Source organism: Lissotriton helveticus, chromosome 7 (assembly GCF_964261635.1).
Source record: "Lissotriton helveticus chromosome 7, aLisHel1.1, whole genome shotgun sequence".
Taxonomy (NCBI): domain Eukaryota; kingdom Metazoa; phylum Chordata; class Amphibia; order Caudata; family Salamandridae; genus Lissotriton; species Lissotriton helveticus.
Genome location: NC_136068.1, coordinates 642,125,849 through 642,143,048, shown reverse-complemented (window position 1 = coordinate 642,143,048; position 17,200 = coordinate 642,125,849). Strand labels below are relative to the sequence as shown.

Sequence of the window (17,200 nt, the reverse complement as noted above, 5' to 3'; positions counted from 1 at the left end):
CAGGAAGAAGGGTTCAAAATATGACTTCTAGGTGGGCACCAGAAATCATCGCAGTAGCCTGAAAGGGAGGAGGGAGGGTAGAGACTGGTCTTTCAAGGTTAAATCTGGCCATGCCGATAAAGTCAAATAGCTATAATTTGTTGGACAAAGTATAGAATGTACCAGAATTCCTATGGACATTTAGCGTTGCCATAGCCTTAAAATCTTTGGGGTGGAAAGAAGGGTGGTGTTGGAGGACACAAGAACCCAAGACGAGAGATAATGCTTTGAGAATATAAAGAGCCAGTAGAAAGGAGAAGTCAAAACTAAATGAATTTTGCAGAAAGAATCAATGCGAAATGGGGAGGATTTCATGCCAACTGGGTTACAGGAGTCAACACAATCAAAGGAAATTAACATTAGAGACTAATGGGGACGGTATTAAGGAACCGATGCAAAATGGGGAAAGTGAGTCAGTGGCAAAGTGTTGAAATGACCTAACCAATGAATAAAGCACTGTAGTGTCCAGAACAAGGGAGTGGCCAGAAAATTAAAAAAAAAAACACTTAAACTATGCCTCTAACTCACACTGAGCAATGCAAAAACAACAAAAAACTATTGAAGGATGGAATGCTGAACAATGTCAAACACTCCCCACCAGTCAGAGATCTGGGCCTAAAGCCTAAATCCACATTCTGTTTGCTGCCAGGCCAGGTCCTCTGACCCCCGTGCTCGCCATACTACTGTATTCAAGCTATCCTGGCTGATGAAGGGTGATACCCCAATACTGGACCCAGGATGCATGTTTACGTTCCATAGATGACCTGACCTGGCAGTATGGGCTTGACTGTTTCCACGAGGAACAGGGACCAGACAGATTTACATACGGCTAGTACAAATCTGCAATGGCGGGGTGAGCAAAAAAAGATGGGTTTAGGCCCTGATCTCTGACTGGGGTGACTGTTTGACATTGTTCAGCATCTGTCCATCAACTGTTAATTTTGCATTTGCCACCCTAAGTGGGACGGGTATGGCCAGACGTGAGTCCAGTGCTTGCTAGGCCACTGGATTCAAGCTAACCTGATTGATGAGGAGGGATACCTCGAAACCTATCCTAGGATGCTTATCTGATGTCTAGGGAGGACATGGCCTGGCAGTTCGGGCTGGACTGTTTCCATGGGGAGTAGGGTTAAGACTGATTTACAGATGGCTGGGTCTATACTGGAATGGCATAGTGAGCGAAAAATGATTGATTTAGGCCCAGATCTCTGACGGGGGATTGACTGTTTGACATTGTTCAGCATTACAACCATCAATTTTGCAGTCTACTCACACTGAATACATGATGCAAGCTAACCCTACTCTCTTTAGGAGAGTTACTTCTCTCCGTTTAATAATCCATCCTTCCATATATACATTCATCATTTCACGCATCCACTCATCAATCCCTTCGGATATCCATCTATCCATACTTTCATCCATCCATACTTTCAGTTTTCCACGGCTTTCCATTCCTTAACGTTCCACCCATTCACCCTATAACCTATCAATCCTTCTGCTCTTTTATCAATCCTCTCATCCTTTCATCTGTCAATCTTTTTATCCTACCATCCGCCTTTCACCTTTTCTTCCTTATTTCCTTTTACCTTTCCTTCCATTCTTCCTTTATCCTCTCATTCTTTCCTCCTCCTGTGTACCCATCTTTTGTAGTTATTCATTACTGTTTCTGTCTTACCATTCTCTCATGCTTACTTTCTCTATTTGTTCTGTGTTTATACTATTTTTGTGATTTCATGTTTTTATTTCACTCTTTCCTTTGCTGCTCATTTCTGCCTACCTCCCACACCTCTCGTCATTTATAGCCTAACTAATAGCAGCTCTGTAGACAGGGAAGGCTCATAAATAGCTAATTATTAATGTTTACTGTGACCTATTTCAACAAACCATGGCACCCATTCGCAGCTCTTGCCTCACTTAAGTTGCTTAAGTGGGGGTTCTCTATGCCCCTGGTCTAGAACCCATCAGCCGACTATAGGGAGTGAAAAAATGCATCAAACATAGGCAAACAGAATACAGTGCTTCTCACCACTCTTCACAGAATCCATTAGAGATAAAGTGCCCCTCATTTCTTTAATCTTCGGTCTAAATAAAGCAAGATTGACTGACAAGGCAGAACCAGCAAGAGGTAACTACAGGCATGGATGAAAGGAGCAGTATTAAATAAAGAGGCAACCAGGATAGTGCATACCTATAATGATCAGCATTATTCAACTGAAGAGCAGCAGAAAAAAGATAGGAAAAGGTCAAAGTCTTCCAGCAAAAAACGCAATAAGAGGAGAGTGATCAATCAGAATAATCCTTTAGGAGAGCAAATGGAAGGAGACACAGACTAACAACTTGCTATTGGTAACGCTCTTTCTATTGGACCCTATCTATCTAACTGCAGATTCCTCACCTTTAGAATATTCCCAGGCACCAGACTCAATCTGGAAACTTTTCCAAAGCAGTGCTCCTGGGCGTAGGTAGGGGGCACCATGTGGCTCTATGTTTACATCATTCCATACGGAAATGACAAACGGAGCTGCATACATGCACCACCACTAAACGCTGACGTCAGTTCCTTTCTTGATTCTAGCTGAGCCTTCTGACCTACCAGTACTAGTTTACAGATCTCAAGCTTAGGAACTTTTTTAGAAGAAAAAAGAGATCATCATACAGAACAGTCATACAAGAGGGCAGCGATGAGTCTGCAGTTAGGAGAAGAATCCATCAGAGGGATTATTATCGAAGATAGGTAACTTGTTCTTCTGATGGATACTTCCAACCGCAGATTCCTTACCTCTAGAATAGATACCAAAGCAGTACCTCCCTTTAGAAGGTAGAATCAGCTCAGAACAAAAAGCCCTGCAAGATCGAACAGACAAATTTATCTTCCCATTCCTCTGGTCGTCAAGGCAGTAGTTCTCCACGAATGTGTATACTGATTCCAACATTGCAGCCTGACAAAGGCAAAGAACAGACACTCGGGATGCCAACTTAGTAATAGCAGCCTTGGCTTTGGTGGAATGAGCTCTTGATTGATGTGAAAGCTCATGGCTTTCTTGGGGTCAACATGATGAAGTCTCTCCTCCTACTTTTAGATGTGAGCGGAGCAAAAAATATTGGGAAAGTGATGAATTACCCTGCGTAAAAAGGAGTCACTACTTTTGCCATACAGGCTCCTTTGATCCTCAACACTTGTTTGTCTGGGAAAATGTTGTTGAGGGAATACTACCACAAGAAAGCCTGAAGCTCACTTATGTGATGAGCTGAAGGATATGCAAAAAGAAACACAGTCTTCAGAGTAAGTAGACACAACGAGCAGCTGTGCATCAGCTCGAAGAAAGTAACTTGAGAAATATATGTGTTAAAGTGTGAGCATCTTGAATCTGACCTTCCATTGGAAGGCGTCCAGAGGGTGGAGATCAACAGTGGGACAAAGGCCTCCATCCTTCGGCACAAGGAAATAGCAGGAATAACAACCAGCCCCTATTTTTGAGGCTCATACCCTTTCTATGCACATTTGGACACACTTCTCTGTGGAGAAGTGTGGCTCAAATGATTAGAGCGGCAGACCCTGATGCAGAGGTCTGGTCCGGGACCAGGGTTCAATACCCGCCTCGGAGGGACTTGGGCTCAATTTCCTCTGACATGATAATTCTCGCCTCGGTGCCTATTCTAATCATGGGTCCCACTCTGCAACTCTGGGCAATAGCTTGCTTAATCTCCATAACGGCCCCAACAGCGCTGGGATGCCTGGCTTCACCTTGGGGGTGCCCAGGAGTGGAAATTTCACAGAGAAAAGCCAGGAAGGGTTCCTAAGCGGTATACGGACAGCGCCGGGACACTTCCGTTAGAGGTAGCTGTGCGCTTTACAAATGCTGGCATTTTTTATTTTTTATTTACAAAAGAGCCTGCACCTCCTGTAACAAAATGGCTGGGGCTATTTTAAAAGCCATTCTGATGTGGGTGGAAGAAACAGCAGCTCGGAAAGGAATGGTAGAGCATAACACTATTGAATGGTCTGAAGGACCCATCTTTGCCAACCTTGGATAAAGTGTGCATTCGTCCTCCTAGAGGGTGGTTCTGTCCCTCTAAAGGCAAGCTAAAGCGACTTGGAAGCTGATGCCCCACAGGAGGGGGACTGGGAAGATCTGTTTCCCTGGGGACCTGCATGTTGCCTGCTTGATCTCTACTCATGTCCAAAAAAAGGCTGGGTTGACTTTTGCAGGGTCATCTGGCATTGTCTGTATGCCAGATCTTGCAAGTAGCCCCAAAAGGGTTGTATTTGTTGAGGGAAGTGTTTGGCGGGGATTAAAAGACCCAGAGAACACACTGTGGTCCAGCTCTCTTGAAGCTTTTCAAGGTGGAATCAGCCTTCTTACCAAAAAGGAGAGATCTTTCGACAGGCTTATCCATAAGAGGGGCCTGATCATCTCCAGAGAGTTTTTTTTATGAACCTCATCCATGAATGGCAATGGAGTAACATACTATAAATGCTAACCCCAAGCAATTAGTGGTGTCTAGACCAGAACGGATTACATATTTAGCTACATCCTGACATCCTGAATGATTTGAGTCAAAGAGTCGCAAAACTCCTGAGAGGCTACCAGCGACTGTGCCTCAGAGGGTGTGTGTAACTCCCGAGCTGGCAACTGGCAATGACTGACCTTAAAGCCAGGTTGGTCAATGGAAACAGCCATTTCCCAAATACCTAGATCTTCTGGAGTAGGATACTGAGTCAAAAAATCAAGGTCATCTGGCACCAGTCTGTGTATCTGCCTACCTCCTTTTCATCGGTGGGCAAGAACAGGGCTTAAATCAGCTGCCATTAATGCACAAGTTACTTACCTTCGGTAACAATATATCTGTAAGAAACAGTAGTTAGTGTTAGATTCCTTACCTTAGAATATCCCCAGGCGTCAGACTGGATCCGGAAAGCTTTTGTCAGCAGTACCCCTATGCGTCGCTAGGCGTCGTCTGCTGCTCCCCGTCAGTCGTCGGCGTTGTGATCACCGGGATGACGTAATCGGAGTAATTAGACGCCGCCCTCGTGCACTGACATCAGTTCTGTACATAGCTTCCGCACCAGGAACGCAGAGCCATGATAGAAACCGACACTGGTGCCATGAAACTAGGGCCCTGAAAGGGATGTCCTTAACCCTAGATATCAGTTTGCAGAACAGGGAGGATGGGTGGGGCGGTAAGGAATCTAACACTAACTACTGTTTCTTACAGATATATAGTTACCGAATGTAAGTAACTTGTGCATCTGAAAGAAACAGGTTAGTGTTAGATTCCTTACCTTAGAATAGATATCTCAGCAATACCAACCCCGGTAGTAGGTCTGCGAACCAAGATCACACCAGAAAGTCCTGGAGAACGGAACGGCCGAAAAAGCCATCTCTCCGGACTTGGTGTCCAGGCAGTAGTCTCTTGCAAACGTGTGCAGAGAGGCCCACGTAGCTGCCTGGCAGATGTCCTGTAAGGGGACTCCCCGACCCAGGGCAGTAGTAGCTGCAGTGGCCCGAGTGCAATGGGCGTGCAGCCCAACAGGAGGCTCCTTTTTCGCCAAGGAATAGCAAACCTTGATGCACAAGATGACCCACCGAAAGATGGTCTACTTGTGCACCGCCCGTCCCTTCTTTGCGCCCACGTAACCAACAAAGAGCTGGTCGTCCACCCGGAACTGGCGTGTGCGGTCCAGAGAGAATGAGAGCGCACGTTTTGGGTCCAGACGGTGGAGCCTCCTTTCCTCTTTTGAGGGATGCGGAGGCGGATAGAAGGTGGGTAAGGTGACGGACTGCCCGATATGAAAGGATGTGACCACATTAGGTAGGAAAGAAGGACGAGTCCTTAAACAACCTTGTCCGGATGGACAGAGAGGAAAGGAGGTTTAGAAGATAGAGCCTGGAGCTCACTCACTCTCCTGGCAAAGGTGATGGCAACCAGGAATGCAGTCTTAAGAGCCAGAAGATGAAGAGAACAGTTATGAAGTGGCTCAAAAGGAGCGCACATCAGATACGTTAGAACAAGACTCAAGTCCCACTGAGGCATCAAGAAGGGAACAGGAGGGAACACATGTGTGATGCTTTTCAAGAATCTAGTTACAACAGGGGACTTGAAAAGAGAAGGCTGATCAGGAAGCCTTAAGAAGGCTGAAATGGCGAGAGGTAGCCATTGATAGTGCCCAGACCAGAGCCTTGCTGGGCAAGAGAAAGAAGGAAGAGGAGAACCTCTGAAAGGGGGGCAGAGAGTGGATCCACAGCACCATGCCACAAATTTGTTCCACCGGCAGGCGTATACTGTTTTTGTGGAGGGACGCCTGGCTGCCAGAATCAATTTGCAAACTTCAGGAGGCAAGTCAAATGGCCTCAACTGCCGCCACTCAATCTCCACGCAGGTAGGTGGAGACTGGACAGGTTCGGGTGGAGGACCGTCCCCGGCTGCTGCGACAGAAGGTCCTCCTGAAGAGGCAGACGAATCGGGGGATTGACTGACATGCTGAGTAGCTCGGGATACCAGTATCTTCGTGCCCAGTCCGGAGCTACAAGGATGACTTGGGCCCGGTCTCGCCTGATCTTCTTCAGCACTCTCGGCAGAAGTGGTATAGGCGGAAAGGCGTACAACAGACCGCAGCTCCACTCGCGGCGGAAAGCGTCGCCGAGCGAGTGCCGCCTTGGAAATTCCAATGTGCAGAACTGATGACATTGCGCATTCTCTTCGGTGGCGAACAGATCTAACCAAGGCTCTCCCCACTGCTGAAAGAGACCTTGCGCCACGTCCGAGTTCAGACGCCAATCGTGATCCATCATGCACCGGCGGCTGAGTTCGTCCGCCCTGGCATAAAGGGAACCTGCCATGTGTTAAACCACCAGGGTGACGCCCTGGTGTTCCAGCCATTGCCACAGGTGCAGAGCCTCCTGGCAAAGGTCCACGACCCCACCCCGCCCTGTTTGTTGCTGTACCACATGGCGGTGGTGTTGTCCGTGAACACCTGCACTACACTTCCCCGGACAGAGGGAAGAAATGACTTCAGTGCAAGTCGGATTGCCCGCAGCTCCAGAAGGTTGATATGGAGCCGGGACTCCTCCGGAGACCAGAGGCCTCTGATCTCCCTTTCTCCCAAGGGCCCCCCCCCCATTCCAGGAGGGACGCTTCTGTCACCACTACGTGCTCCGGTTGGGGTAGGGAGAGAGATCTGCCCCTGACCCAATTGCGGTTCGTGAGCCACCACTGAAACTGACTCGCAGTGCCCTCGAGATCAGGACGTGGTTGGACAGGTTGCCCTGATGCTGTGAACACTGAAACTTCAGGTCCCACATCCGCCGCCTGGCGTGAAGCACCAGAAGAATGCAGGAGGCCATCAGCCCCAGGACCCGCAGCGTCAACCTGACCGAGACTCAGGATAAAGGCTGAAAGATCGGAATCAGAGCCTGAATATCCCGAACCCGCTGCTCTGGGGGATAAGCCCGAAACTGCGCCGAGTCCAGATCCGCTCCGATGAAAAGGAGCTTCTGAGAGGGGCACAGGTGTGACTTCGGCAAGTTGAAGGAGAACCCCAGCAAGTGCAGGAGGTCGGAATGTAGTCTGGAGGTGGAAGACGACTGTTTGGGGAAACCCGCCTTCAACAACCAATCGTCGAGATAGGGAAAGACTGAAACCCCTGATCTGCGCAGATGAGCTGTGACCACCGCCATCACTTTCGTGAACACCTGAGGGGCGCTGTTAAGGCCGAAGGGGAGCAGGGCAAACTGAAAGTACTTGTGGCCTACTGTGAACCGCAGGTAGCGCCGGTGGGTCGGCAGGACGGGGATGTGGAAATATGCATCCTGCAAGTCCAATGCTACTATCCAGTCTTCTGGGTCCAGGGCAGCTAGGACCTGAGCCAAAGTCAGCATCTTGAACTTCTCCTTCCGGAGGACGCCGTTGATGCTCTGTAGGTTCAAGATTGGGCGTAGGCCTCCTTTGCCCTTCTTGGGTACCAGAAAGTAGTGGGAATAGCAACCACGTCCTACTTTTGGTCCAGGAACGTGCTCGATGGCCCCCTTGGCCAAGAGAGCCGTAACTTCCTCCTGCAGAAGTTGCAAGTGATCCCCGACATGCGGTGGTACTGCAGTGGCATGGCTGGAGGGGTCGCCTCGAAGGGGAGGAAGTAGCCCCTTCAAACGATTTGCAGCACCCACCTGTCCGACGTGATGGTACGCCAGTGAAGGAGGTGATGGCAAACCCTGCCCCCCACTGGCGTCGAATGGGCCTGAAATGCCGGACTAGAAAGGCTTAGAGGCAGATGCTGCGGGAGCGGAGCGGATGTGGACTGACCCTGCCGTTGTTCCCCGGCACCGCCACGGCGGTAACCACGTCTGCGACCGCGTTGAGACTGGCTCTGTGGCCTGTGGCTGGCTGGACGTGTGGGGGCACCCCTTCCTTGGCCACGAAAGGGGTGAAAAGCTGAAGTTTGCTGGTGTAGGCCTAGGCCCAAGGACTTGGCCTTAGCCCTGGAGTCCTTGAAACGCTCCAGCGCACTGTCCGCTTTGTCGCCAAGGAGGCGAAGGCCATCGAAGGGCATGTCAATGAGAGTGGCCTGGACATCCCTTGAAAAGTTGGCGGACCTCAGCCAGGCATGGCGGCGCACCACCACTGTCGTTGCAATCGCTCTACCCAGCGAGTCCGTGGTGTCAAGTCCACATCGGATCGAGTAGCGTGCTGCATCCTGCCCTTCCGCCAGGGCTTGGGCGAGCCGTGTCCGGGCCTCCTCCGGGCACTGTGGCAGCACCACCGCAACCGTATCCCACAGAGAGTGGGTGTAACGGCCCAAAAGGCAGGCAGCGTTGACAGACCGTAGCCCCAAACTCAGGGAGGAGAACAGTTTCTTCCCAAACTGATCATACCTTTTGGATTCCTGATCCGGAGGAGCGGTCGGGAATGCGGTCTGGGACGTAGAGGCCTGGATGACCAGGCTCTCGGGGGTGGGGTGAACGGACAGAAAGCAGGGGTCGCCCCGGAGCCCGGCGGTGGCGTCGGGCGACGTTCCAATCCACAGGGAGGCTTGTGGAGGGCTTGATCCAGGTGCCCATCAGAACGTCGGTGAGGGCTTCGTAAAACGGCAGCAGAGGCTCCAAGGAGCTTGCCTGCGGTTTGAGCACCTCAGTGAGGAGGTTAGTCCTCATGGCCGCGACAGGGAGCTCAAGAGCCAAAGCCTTGGCCGCCCTGTTCAACACCACGCTGTAAGCAGCCCCCTCCTCCGAAGCCACGGATGGAGGAGAGACAAATCCAGTGTCGGGCGAAGTGTCCAGACCACTGGCCTCCCCCAGCTCTTCTGCCCAGTCCTGTGCCAGAGGGTCCTCAGACCCCTCCCTGTCCCCCTCATTAGCCATCTCCTGATAAGCAGGCAAAAATGATGGAGCCGGGTCGTAGGTGAAGGCCTAACCCATCAACGCCGGACACGGCGCCGAGCGGCGCAGGTCCGATGCCGAACCCAGACTGGGGCTGAAACTGGGGTCACGCCGTCCGGGGACAGCTCCGGGAGCGATACCCTCGGGGTCGGCACCAGCGGAGGAGTCGTAAGGTCGACTGGCGACGACCCGGATCCAGGCCTGGATCTTGCGGGGCCCTCCGGCATTGGGACCGGAGTCGACGACCCGAAGGCGCCTCGGCAGGTCCGACGGAGGGAAGTGCGACCTCATTGCCATGAGGTAAGCACTGATCTCCTCCGGCGTCACGTGCAGCCCAAGGACCGGCGGGTATGGAGCTGGACGCGGCTCCGACGGAGCCGCATGGGCGGTGTCGGCCGAACCCCCGGCCGCGTCGCACGAGCGTCGGGGGGAGTCATATGAGCGATGATGCCTCTTCGTCTTCTTTTTCGAATGCCTGGACTTACCTGAGGACTTGGAGCTCGACGAGTGGTGGCGACTCGTCGAGCGGCAATGATTGCGGGTCCGCGACCGGTCCCTCGACTTCCTCCTCGTCCGGGGCCTCGAGCGGAGCTCGAGCAGCTTACGGGCCCACTCCCGTCTAGCCTTCGAGGTCAAGGCCCGGCAGTGGGGCACGACTTGGCATCTTGTCGGCCCCGAGGCAGTAAAGGCACCGACGATGGGGGTCGGTCACCGACATCAGGCGGTGACATGCCTCGCAAGGTTTAAAACCAGGCATCCCTATCGGCACCGCGAGTCGAAAGTCGACTCGAAAAGCGATCAAAAGAGATCACAAAAGTTAGTAAAAAAATGACTAGAGTACTGCTCTTCCCGGATCTGCGCTTGCTGGCGCGGAAAAGAAGAACTGACGTCAGCGCGCAAGGGCGGCGTCTAAGTACTCCAACGATGTCATCCCGGCGATCACGACGACGGACGCGGAGCCGCAGACGACGCCTAGCAACGCGCAGGGGTTCTGCTGACAAAAACTTTCCGGATACAGTCTGAAGCCTGGGGATATTCTAAATGAAGGAATCTAACACTAACCTGTTTCTTTCAGATGTGCCGATTAGAGCGTCATTAAATGGTAGTAGAGGCTCAGATGTGTCCTGCCCAGGCTGCAAAATGTCTGTAAGTACATTAAATTTAATCTCCATAGAGGAGAGTTGCAGCTGAACGTCTAATCACCACAGTAAAGGAAGCATTTTTTTCTGCTGGTGGTCTTGAAGGGAATAAACCCAGTCTCAGGGGAAGTATTGAACCCACGGGCCATGTATAGGCTATCGTCATCATAATATGGGGAAAATAATCACCGTCATCTCCGCTATGATCTCGAAGGGGTGGTTGGCTTTCATTTGAGTCGGAGTCAAAATGCTGATGGAAAACGTGATGGCAGCTCTGCGGTAGAGGGAGTGTTCGGTCTGAATCTGCCTGCATGTAGACCAAATGCATCACAGTGAAATCAATATGCAACTACAGTAGTAACTGATTCGAGTTTGGTTCAGAGTCAGACTCCGGTATAAGTAAAGGGTTGACGTTGTGGCCACAGTTGAAGGGAATGGGACAGATTGTGGCACTGAGAATGGATTCATTGGCGGTAACCACACTGGAGGTGCATTTGATCCTTGGGCCTGAAGATGTGCCAATGGGAACCGGAAGATGGGTGCAACACGGCCTCCATAAGGGCCTTCATTTGTTGCAATATCGCCAATGACACGGAACTTAGATGCATCATGACTAATTGTGGAATAGGCTCCTCGGTGGACCAGGAGCGAGTCACCCTCACAAATTCTCTGGCGAGAGTGGCAGGATAGGGAGTCCTGCTTGGCTCTCTTGTGTTTCCTCTTTACCTTCAATATGAACTTACCCAAAGAGTCCATGCTCTCGACTTCGAAAAGAAGCAGGTGTTGTGTGGTTTCTTCTGGTTTTCGGTGACATACAGCTTTGCTTCACATTCTCGGATCACCTTTGAATTCATGAGGACATATTTCTCACCCGACTTGGAGTCATGTCCTCAGCCCAAACAACAAAGGCATATGGTATGCAGGTCAGTCAGAGAAATTTGTCAACAACAATTCTATCAAGGTTTAAAACCTATAGTTTTAGGAGGGGACATAGTTCACTTACACACTAGTTGAAGATCTGTTAGAAGAAATCTTGTGAAACCGACAAGGAAAAAGGGGAGCAGAGATCTAGATCCATGGTTGAAGGTACACAAAGAAAGGAATTGATGTCACAGTACAAGAGTGGTGCTCTGCTCATCACTTCCAGACAGATGAAGTGAATGCAGCGCTGCTCATAGCCACCTATCAGTGCTCGGAAGTACTGCAGTGTAAAGGTTTTCGAATCCAGTCTGGCACCTCAGGATATTCTAAGTCTGCAGGTCAAAGTATCCATCAGAAGGATTGGTATTACCCATGGGAACCAGGAAATGCAAGGAAGCATGCAAAAGTAAGGTGCACAGAATTGTGTGTGTGTGCGAGTAGATGTGTGTGAGTGTTTGAAAGAGAAGTTGATGTCTGTGTGTGTGAGAGAGAGCACGAGAGAGAAAGAGAGACGAAGGAACAAATAGAAAGAGAGAGGGAGGTAAACAGGAGATGACAAAAAAGGCTATGAGTAGACAGTTACAGTAAGAGTAAAATAGCACAGTAGGGTCAGCATCATAAACGGAGAGAAAATAGGACATAAGGCTTATGATTATCTAGGGACAGTTGTAACAAGAGGCCTTACAAAGATCAGTATTATCCAATGCGAGCTGTAATCAGAGGTCATAGAAACATCTGCACTATTAAATCACAAATGCATTAAGCAAAATGTAATATGTTCAAGAGAAAAGCAGCAGGAAAAAGAAATAGGAGTGTCAGCATTATAAAACAGGAGAGCAAGAGAGTGTCTGGGCACAAGAGTACTTGCTGTCACACGAGAGAGTGTGAAGAGGAGGAACAATGAAAGAATGATAGTGACAAATGAGATAGCAAAAGCAACAAAAATGAGGGGGCCAGTCAGAGTGGCTTCTCCTTTACAAAGGAAGAGAGGTAGGTGTTGTGGGATACGCATTACCGATCTGGAGTCAGGTCTTTTTCCTTTTTTTTCTTTCCACCCTTCTTTTTTCCTTTTTTCTGGTGAGATAAAAGAAGCAGACAAAACATGAAAGTTTGAAAGAACCTAACAGAATCGAAGGTGCAGTGAAAATATGGCCACTGTCCGTGTATATATAAAGATTTTTGTGTAAAATCCAGGGGTGGTGCAAAGTCAAAGTACAATTTGGTGGTGGATACGACAGCAGGATGTGATGAAGAGTGTTTGTAGGACATGGTATGGACTGGTATTAGGGTGTGATGTAGAGTGTGATAGAAGATCTGGGTGGGAAATGCAAGAATGTAGTGAGGTGTGGAGTGAGTAAATATGGACTAATATAAAATGTAAGATTGCAGAGTAGTAGAGGATGTAACGTTGGCTGTATTTTGGAGTATGGTTGTATGTGTTGTGTGCAATGCAAGAATAGGGCACAGAGTGTGGAAGGAAAATGTTACTGATCCAGTAGACATCTGTTTGTGCATACAGTGCTGTAGATTCATTTGCTATGCATACTCCTGCCATTTAATGTTGGGCCCGGTAGTGTGCAAGTTATTTTTCTTCGAAGAAGTCTTTTGATGCAAGAGGTAATGTGACTCCTCCTTTTGCAGGTAATGCGCATGGTCATTGACTCTATTATGAGATTATTTTACAGGACGGCAGGTGAGGATACTGTGCGAAAAGAAGTGATGCATAGAGATGGCCATGCAAAAAAGAAAATTAAGATAGAAGGATTACTGCAATAGCCACAGGCATTTGGAGAGGCATCCGCATGTGAATCTACAGCACTACATGCCACAAACAGATGTGTACTGGGCAGGTAACATTTACCATCTGAGGCATGTGTGGCTGCAGATGAAAATGCTGTGCATAGAGTGTAAAGCAGTTTTCCAAATATCAGTGGCTAGCGCATGGCCATTGCAGTAGATTGAAAAAGTGTCCGAAGTACTGTCTGGCGAATTTTGGCTTGTTGAAGAGCTAGCACACCCACACAGTACTATTTGGTAAAGGTGTGTGGTGTGGACCAGGTAGCTGCTTTGAATATGTCCACTATTAGGATGCTCCCTAGAAAGACCATGGAGGCTCCTTTCTATGTCGAGCCTAGAGTCAGCATGCATGCGCTGCTCTGCGAGGTATGCTGTATTCCCTCTGTGAGGTTGGAACATACCCACACATGCCCACTGCTTTTGCATTGGTTCCTTGGTCTGCCTTTACAAATTCCATTGCTTTCATTGGTGAATAGTTTACATTTGTCCTGACTTGTGGCTGTTTTGTTACTGCCCTGGCTACCGCACCTGATACATGGACCCTTTCATTAGTGGACATATGTTTTGTTTGAGAGCACTACTTTTTCTTTCTGCCCTCTCCTCGCCAGCACTGCCCTCTCCTCGCCAGCACTGCTTACAGTTCACGTAATCTTCCCGTGCCTTCCTCCCCACAACACCCTGCAGCTTGTTTGGGTAATGTAGCGCACACAAAACATAGGTAGCTCGTCTTTCTTTATTTACTAGGTTGACTCTTTGAATTTGGTGTTTACACGGATCAATCGCGGCAACTTTTAGACTCTTCATGTTCTTAACTGACTGTGCCACCTGTGATTTTTTAATCCGTCTTTTAGACATTATTAGTTTTCCCTTCAGTTAGGTACAGGTAGTTATTTGGACTCTGTTTAGAAATGCCTGTTCTCTGTTCAATAATTTAATTAAAATTCACTGTTTTATGGCCATTTCAACACGGACAGTTAATGGAGACTTACCCATATGGCTTTCGGTGTGTTTTTCTTTTCGTTTACAATCGATATGCCCCTTTATCTTCCCATGTACGAAGAGTTTATTTACTTGCAATACCTTTTCCATTTTCATGTTACGTGATCAGGTTGACCACGTTTACAAGGCAGATGGGATTTGGCATTCAAACCTTTACTAAGAGCTTACAGCCTGCCATTGTAGACATGGTTAGTGGTTTTGGGCTAAATATATCATTGTCATGCGCTAATTACATGGCGTGTGGTCTCATAGCTTGCGAGTTTGCCATTTATTTTATTTATTTATTTTATTTTATTTATAAAGTTTTTTGTAGCGCGAACATGACCACCGGGGGTATCAGAGCGATTTACAATATATGAGGCAAGAGGGTAAATGTAAACAACGAAGAGTAACTACAGAGAGGAGACATATACATGAAATGAAATATCACAGCAGGAGAAAATAAACAAAGTAAAAATTATACAGTCACAGGTGTCAAAACCTCCTTCAGAACCTTAAGTGTCCAACATGGTAAGCACAGCTAAGATTTCACAGTCAAAAGTGATCACACATTCCCCTGAGTTATAAAATGTCAAGGCCATAATATACAGGGTGAAAATTCACCGACATGAAAAAGGCCTAGCATTCAAATGGTCCAGGCCGCCGGGCCACGGATTGACAGTAAGGCCACGGCATCAAGTGGCGAGGCCAGACTGAGGTAAGAATTTCTTCATTAGGAACCTTTTGGCTTCTTTATTGAAGAGGAACGTGGAAGGATTTGTCCTGAGTTCGGGTGGAAGGGAGTTTCAGATCCTTGGAGCCATACCCGAGAAGGCACGGTTGTAGGTGTTTTTTTTCTTCAATTTATGGGGTTTAAGTAATAGGGTGCTGCCAATTCTGGAGGCTCTCGAGCCACGTGAGGGCACCAATTTCAGCGCAAGGTGTAGCGGAGTCTGGTGGTGGATGGCTTAGTGTGCCATGCATGCGATTTTTAAGTGTATCCGGCTTCATAAGGAAGCCAATTAAGGGCTAACAAGTCTGGAGAGATATGGTTGATTTTTTGGGTGCCAGTTATGAGCCTAGCAGCAGAATTGAGGGCAGCCCTAAGAGGAGCCATCCTCACTCTGGGCAAGTCACACAGCGTAGCACTACCATAGTCTAGTTTTGAGATCACTAGGGCTTGCATGCAACCTTAAGGTCGGGAGCAGGAAGGTAGGGTTTGAGTTTTCTGAGGATGTTGAGTTGGTAGTTCGCTCCTTTGGTGCGGGAAGTCCAGGTGAGATTGGGATTGGTTCACTTTGATGCATTGTGATCTATTGTGAAGGAAAGAGGCAAACTAGTTAAGTACAGGCCCAGACAACCCCATCCTACGTTCCAGGAAGACAGTTAGGTTATCGTGTTTGACTGTATCAAAGGCTGAGGACAGGTCTAGAAGGATCAAAAGGCAGGCCTCATTATGGTCCAACATTCTAAGTGCATCATCTACGATGTGCGTCAGCGCTGACTCTGTACTATGACCTGCGCGGAAACGAGATTGACAATGGTCCAAGAGGTGGAAATGATCGATATGGTTAAAGAGTTGGGCGAGCACACATTTCTCCAGTAGCTTTGCCAAGGTGGGGATGTTGGAAATTGGGCAAAAGTTATAAAGATCCGTGTGATCAGCAGATGATTTCATTAGAATCGGGGTAACTTGGCCCGCTTTAAGGCAATCAGGAATATCACCTTGACTGAGAGAAGCATTTACGATCCTGGTCCAGAGTGTTAGTAGGGAGGATCTGACTACCGGGAACAGGTTCGCAGGTAAAGGGTCGGTGTAATGATTAGAAGGTTTCAAGGACATCAGCATTTTGCGAATAGTGAATTCATCCACCGTTTGGAACAAGCTCCAGGAAGCATTGTTTTTGGGGAGGTAGGGGAGCATATGGAGTGTATCTGCACTCGGGTAACGTAGGGAGGTCTGTGGCCGTTTTTTTGCTTGGTCAAGTTGCGAATTGTTCATTCACATTCCAAGCGGGTTAGGCTGTGAACTTCTAAATTCATAATCGAACCGTGTTAGCATTTTCTGTGTTTTCGCTGGTTTGAACTCTTTTTTTCATTAAGTGTAGGACACACTCACACCTCATACCAACAGTTCCTGTATTTCTAGAGTTCAGTTTTTCCACTCTGCTGTGGCTATACATATATTTTTTAACCAATCAATAATAAGCACAGCCATCAAGGGAAGTTACCCCATCATTTTCTGTGTTTATATCACATGCTCAATTATCTTAGCCCAACCATGTTTCATGTTCAGGTCACTCTGAATATTTGGAATGAGTGCACATTGAGGAAGTAGGGAGGAGACTTCTCTTTTCAGAACATAATGCTTTTCTGTGTCATCTCCTTAAACAATCAAAAAAATATCACTTTCTCAGAGAGCGCATTCACATATATTGAAATTCTGCAATATTTGCAATTGTAAACAGTTAATGTGCTTCATGGCAAGACACTTTTGAGGTACCAAAGGCAAGACCTATTGGCTATGACAATGCTTGTTTGTGAGTGGTGTGCGATCTAGGATGAATGGGCAAAGGTCCATTTAGCTTTAGCAAGCATGTCTGGATACACTTTACCATCCATCTAGTCTTGTCAAGGCGATTATAGTAATGTCCTTTATTTGGCCACTCAAAAAGGCCACCTGAATAAACTACAGAGTTTGCTAAATGCAGCGACAAGGCTTGTCAAGAAAATCCAGATATTCCATTCAGTTTCCAAGGCATTAGAGGAGCTTTATTGGCTTCCAGTGAAAAAGAGAGCGGCCTTTAAAGCCCTATGCAAATACACAAAGCTCACCATGGCACTGGACTGGAGTATCTAAGGGAAAAGATTTTATGGTATACCACAAGTAGATGTTTGCGTACCGCAACATCCAAAATGGTGATTTCCCCAAACCAAAAAAGATTTTTGTGG

The 17,200-nt window shown here is 48.2% G+C and overlaps 1 protein-coding gene across 3 annotated transcripts in view; it reads right to left on the bottom strand.

Moving 5' to 3' along the window:
* The window catches only part of LOC144768886 (dynein regulatory complex protein 11-like), a 743,718-nt gene that overhangs the window by 414,303 nt on the left and 312,215 nt on the right, over window positions 1–17,200 (bottom strand). For all 3 annotated transcript variants that reach the window (XM_078652900.1, XM_078652898.1, XM_078652899.1), the window contains one exon: window positions 12,489–12,547. In XM_078652900.1, the coding sequence (XP_078509026.1) occupies window positions 12,489–12,547 (59 nt within the window). The remainder of the gene's footprint in view (window positions 1–12,488; window positions 12,548–17,200) is intronic.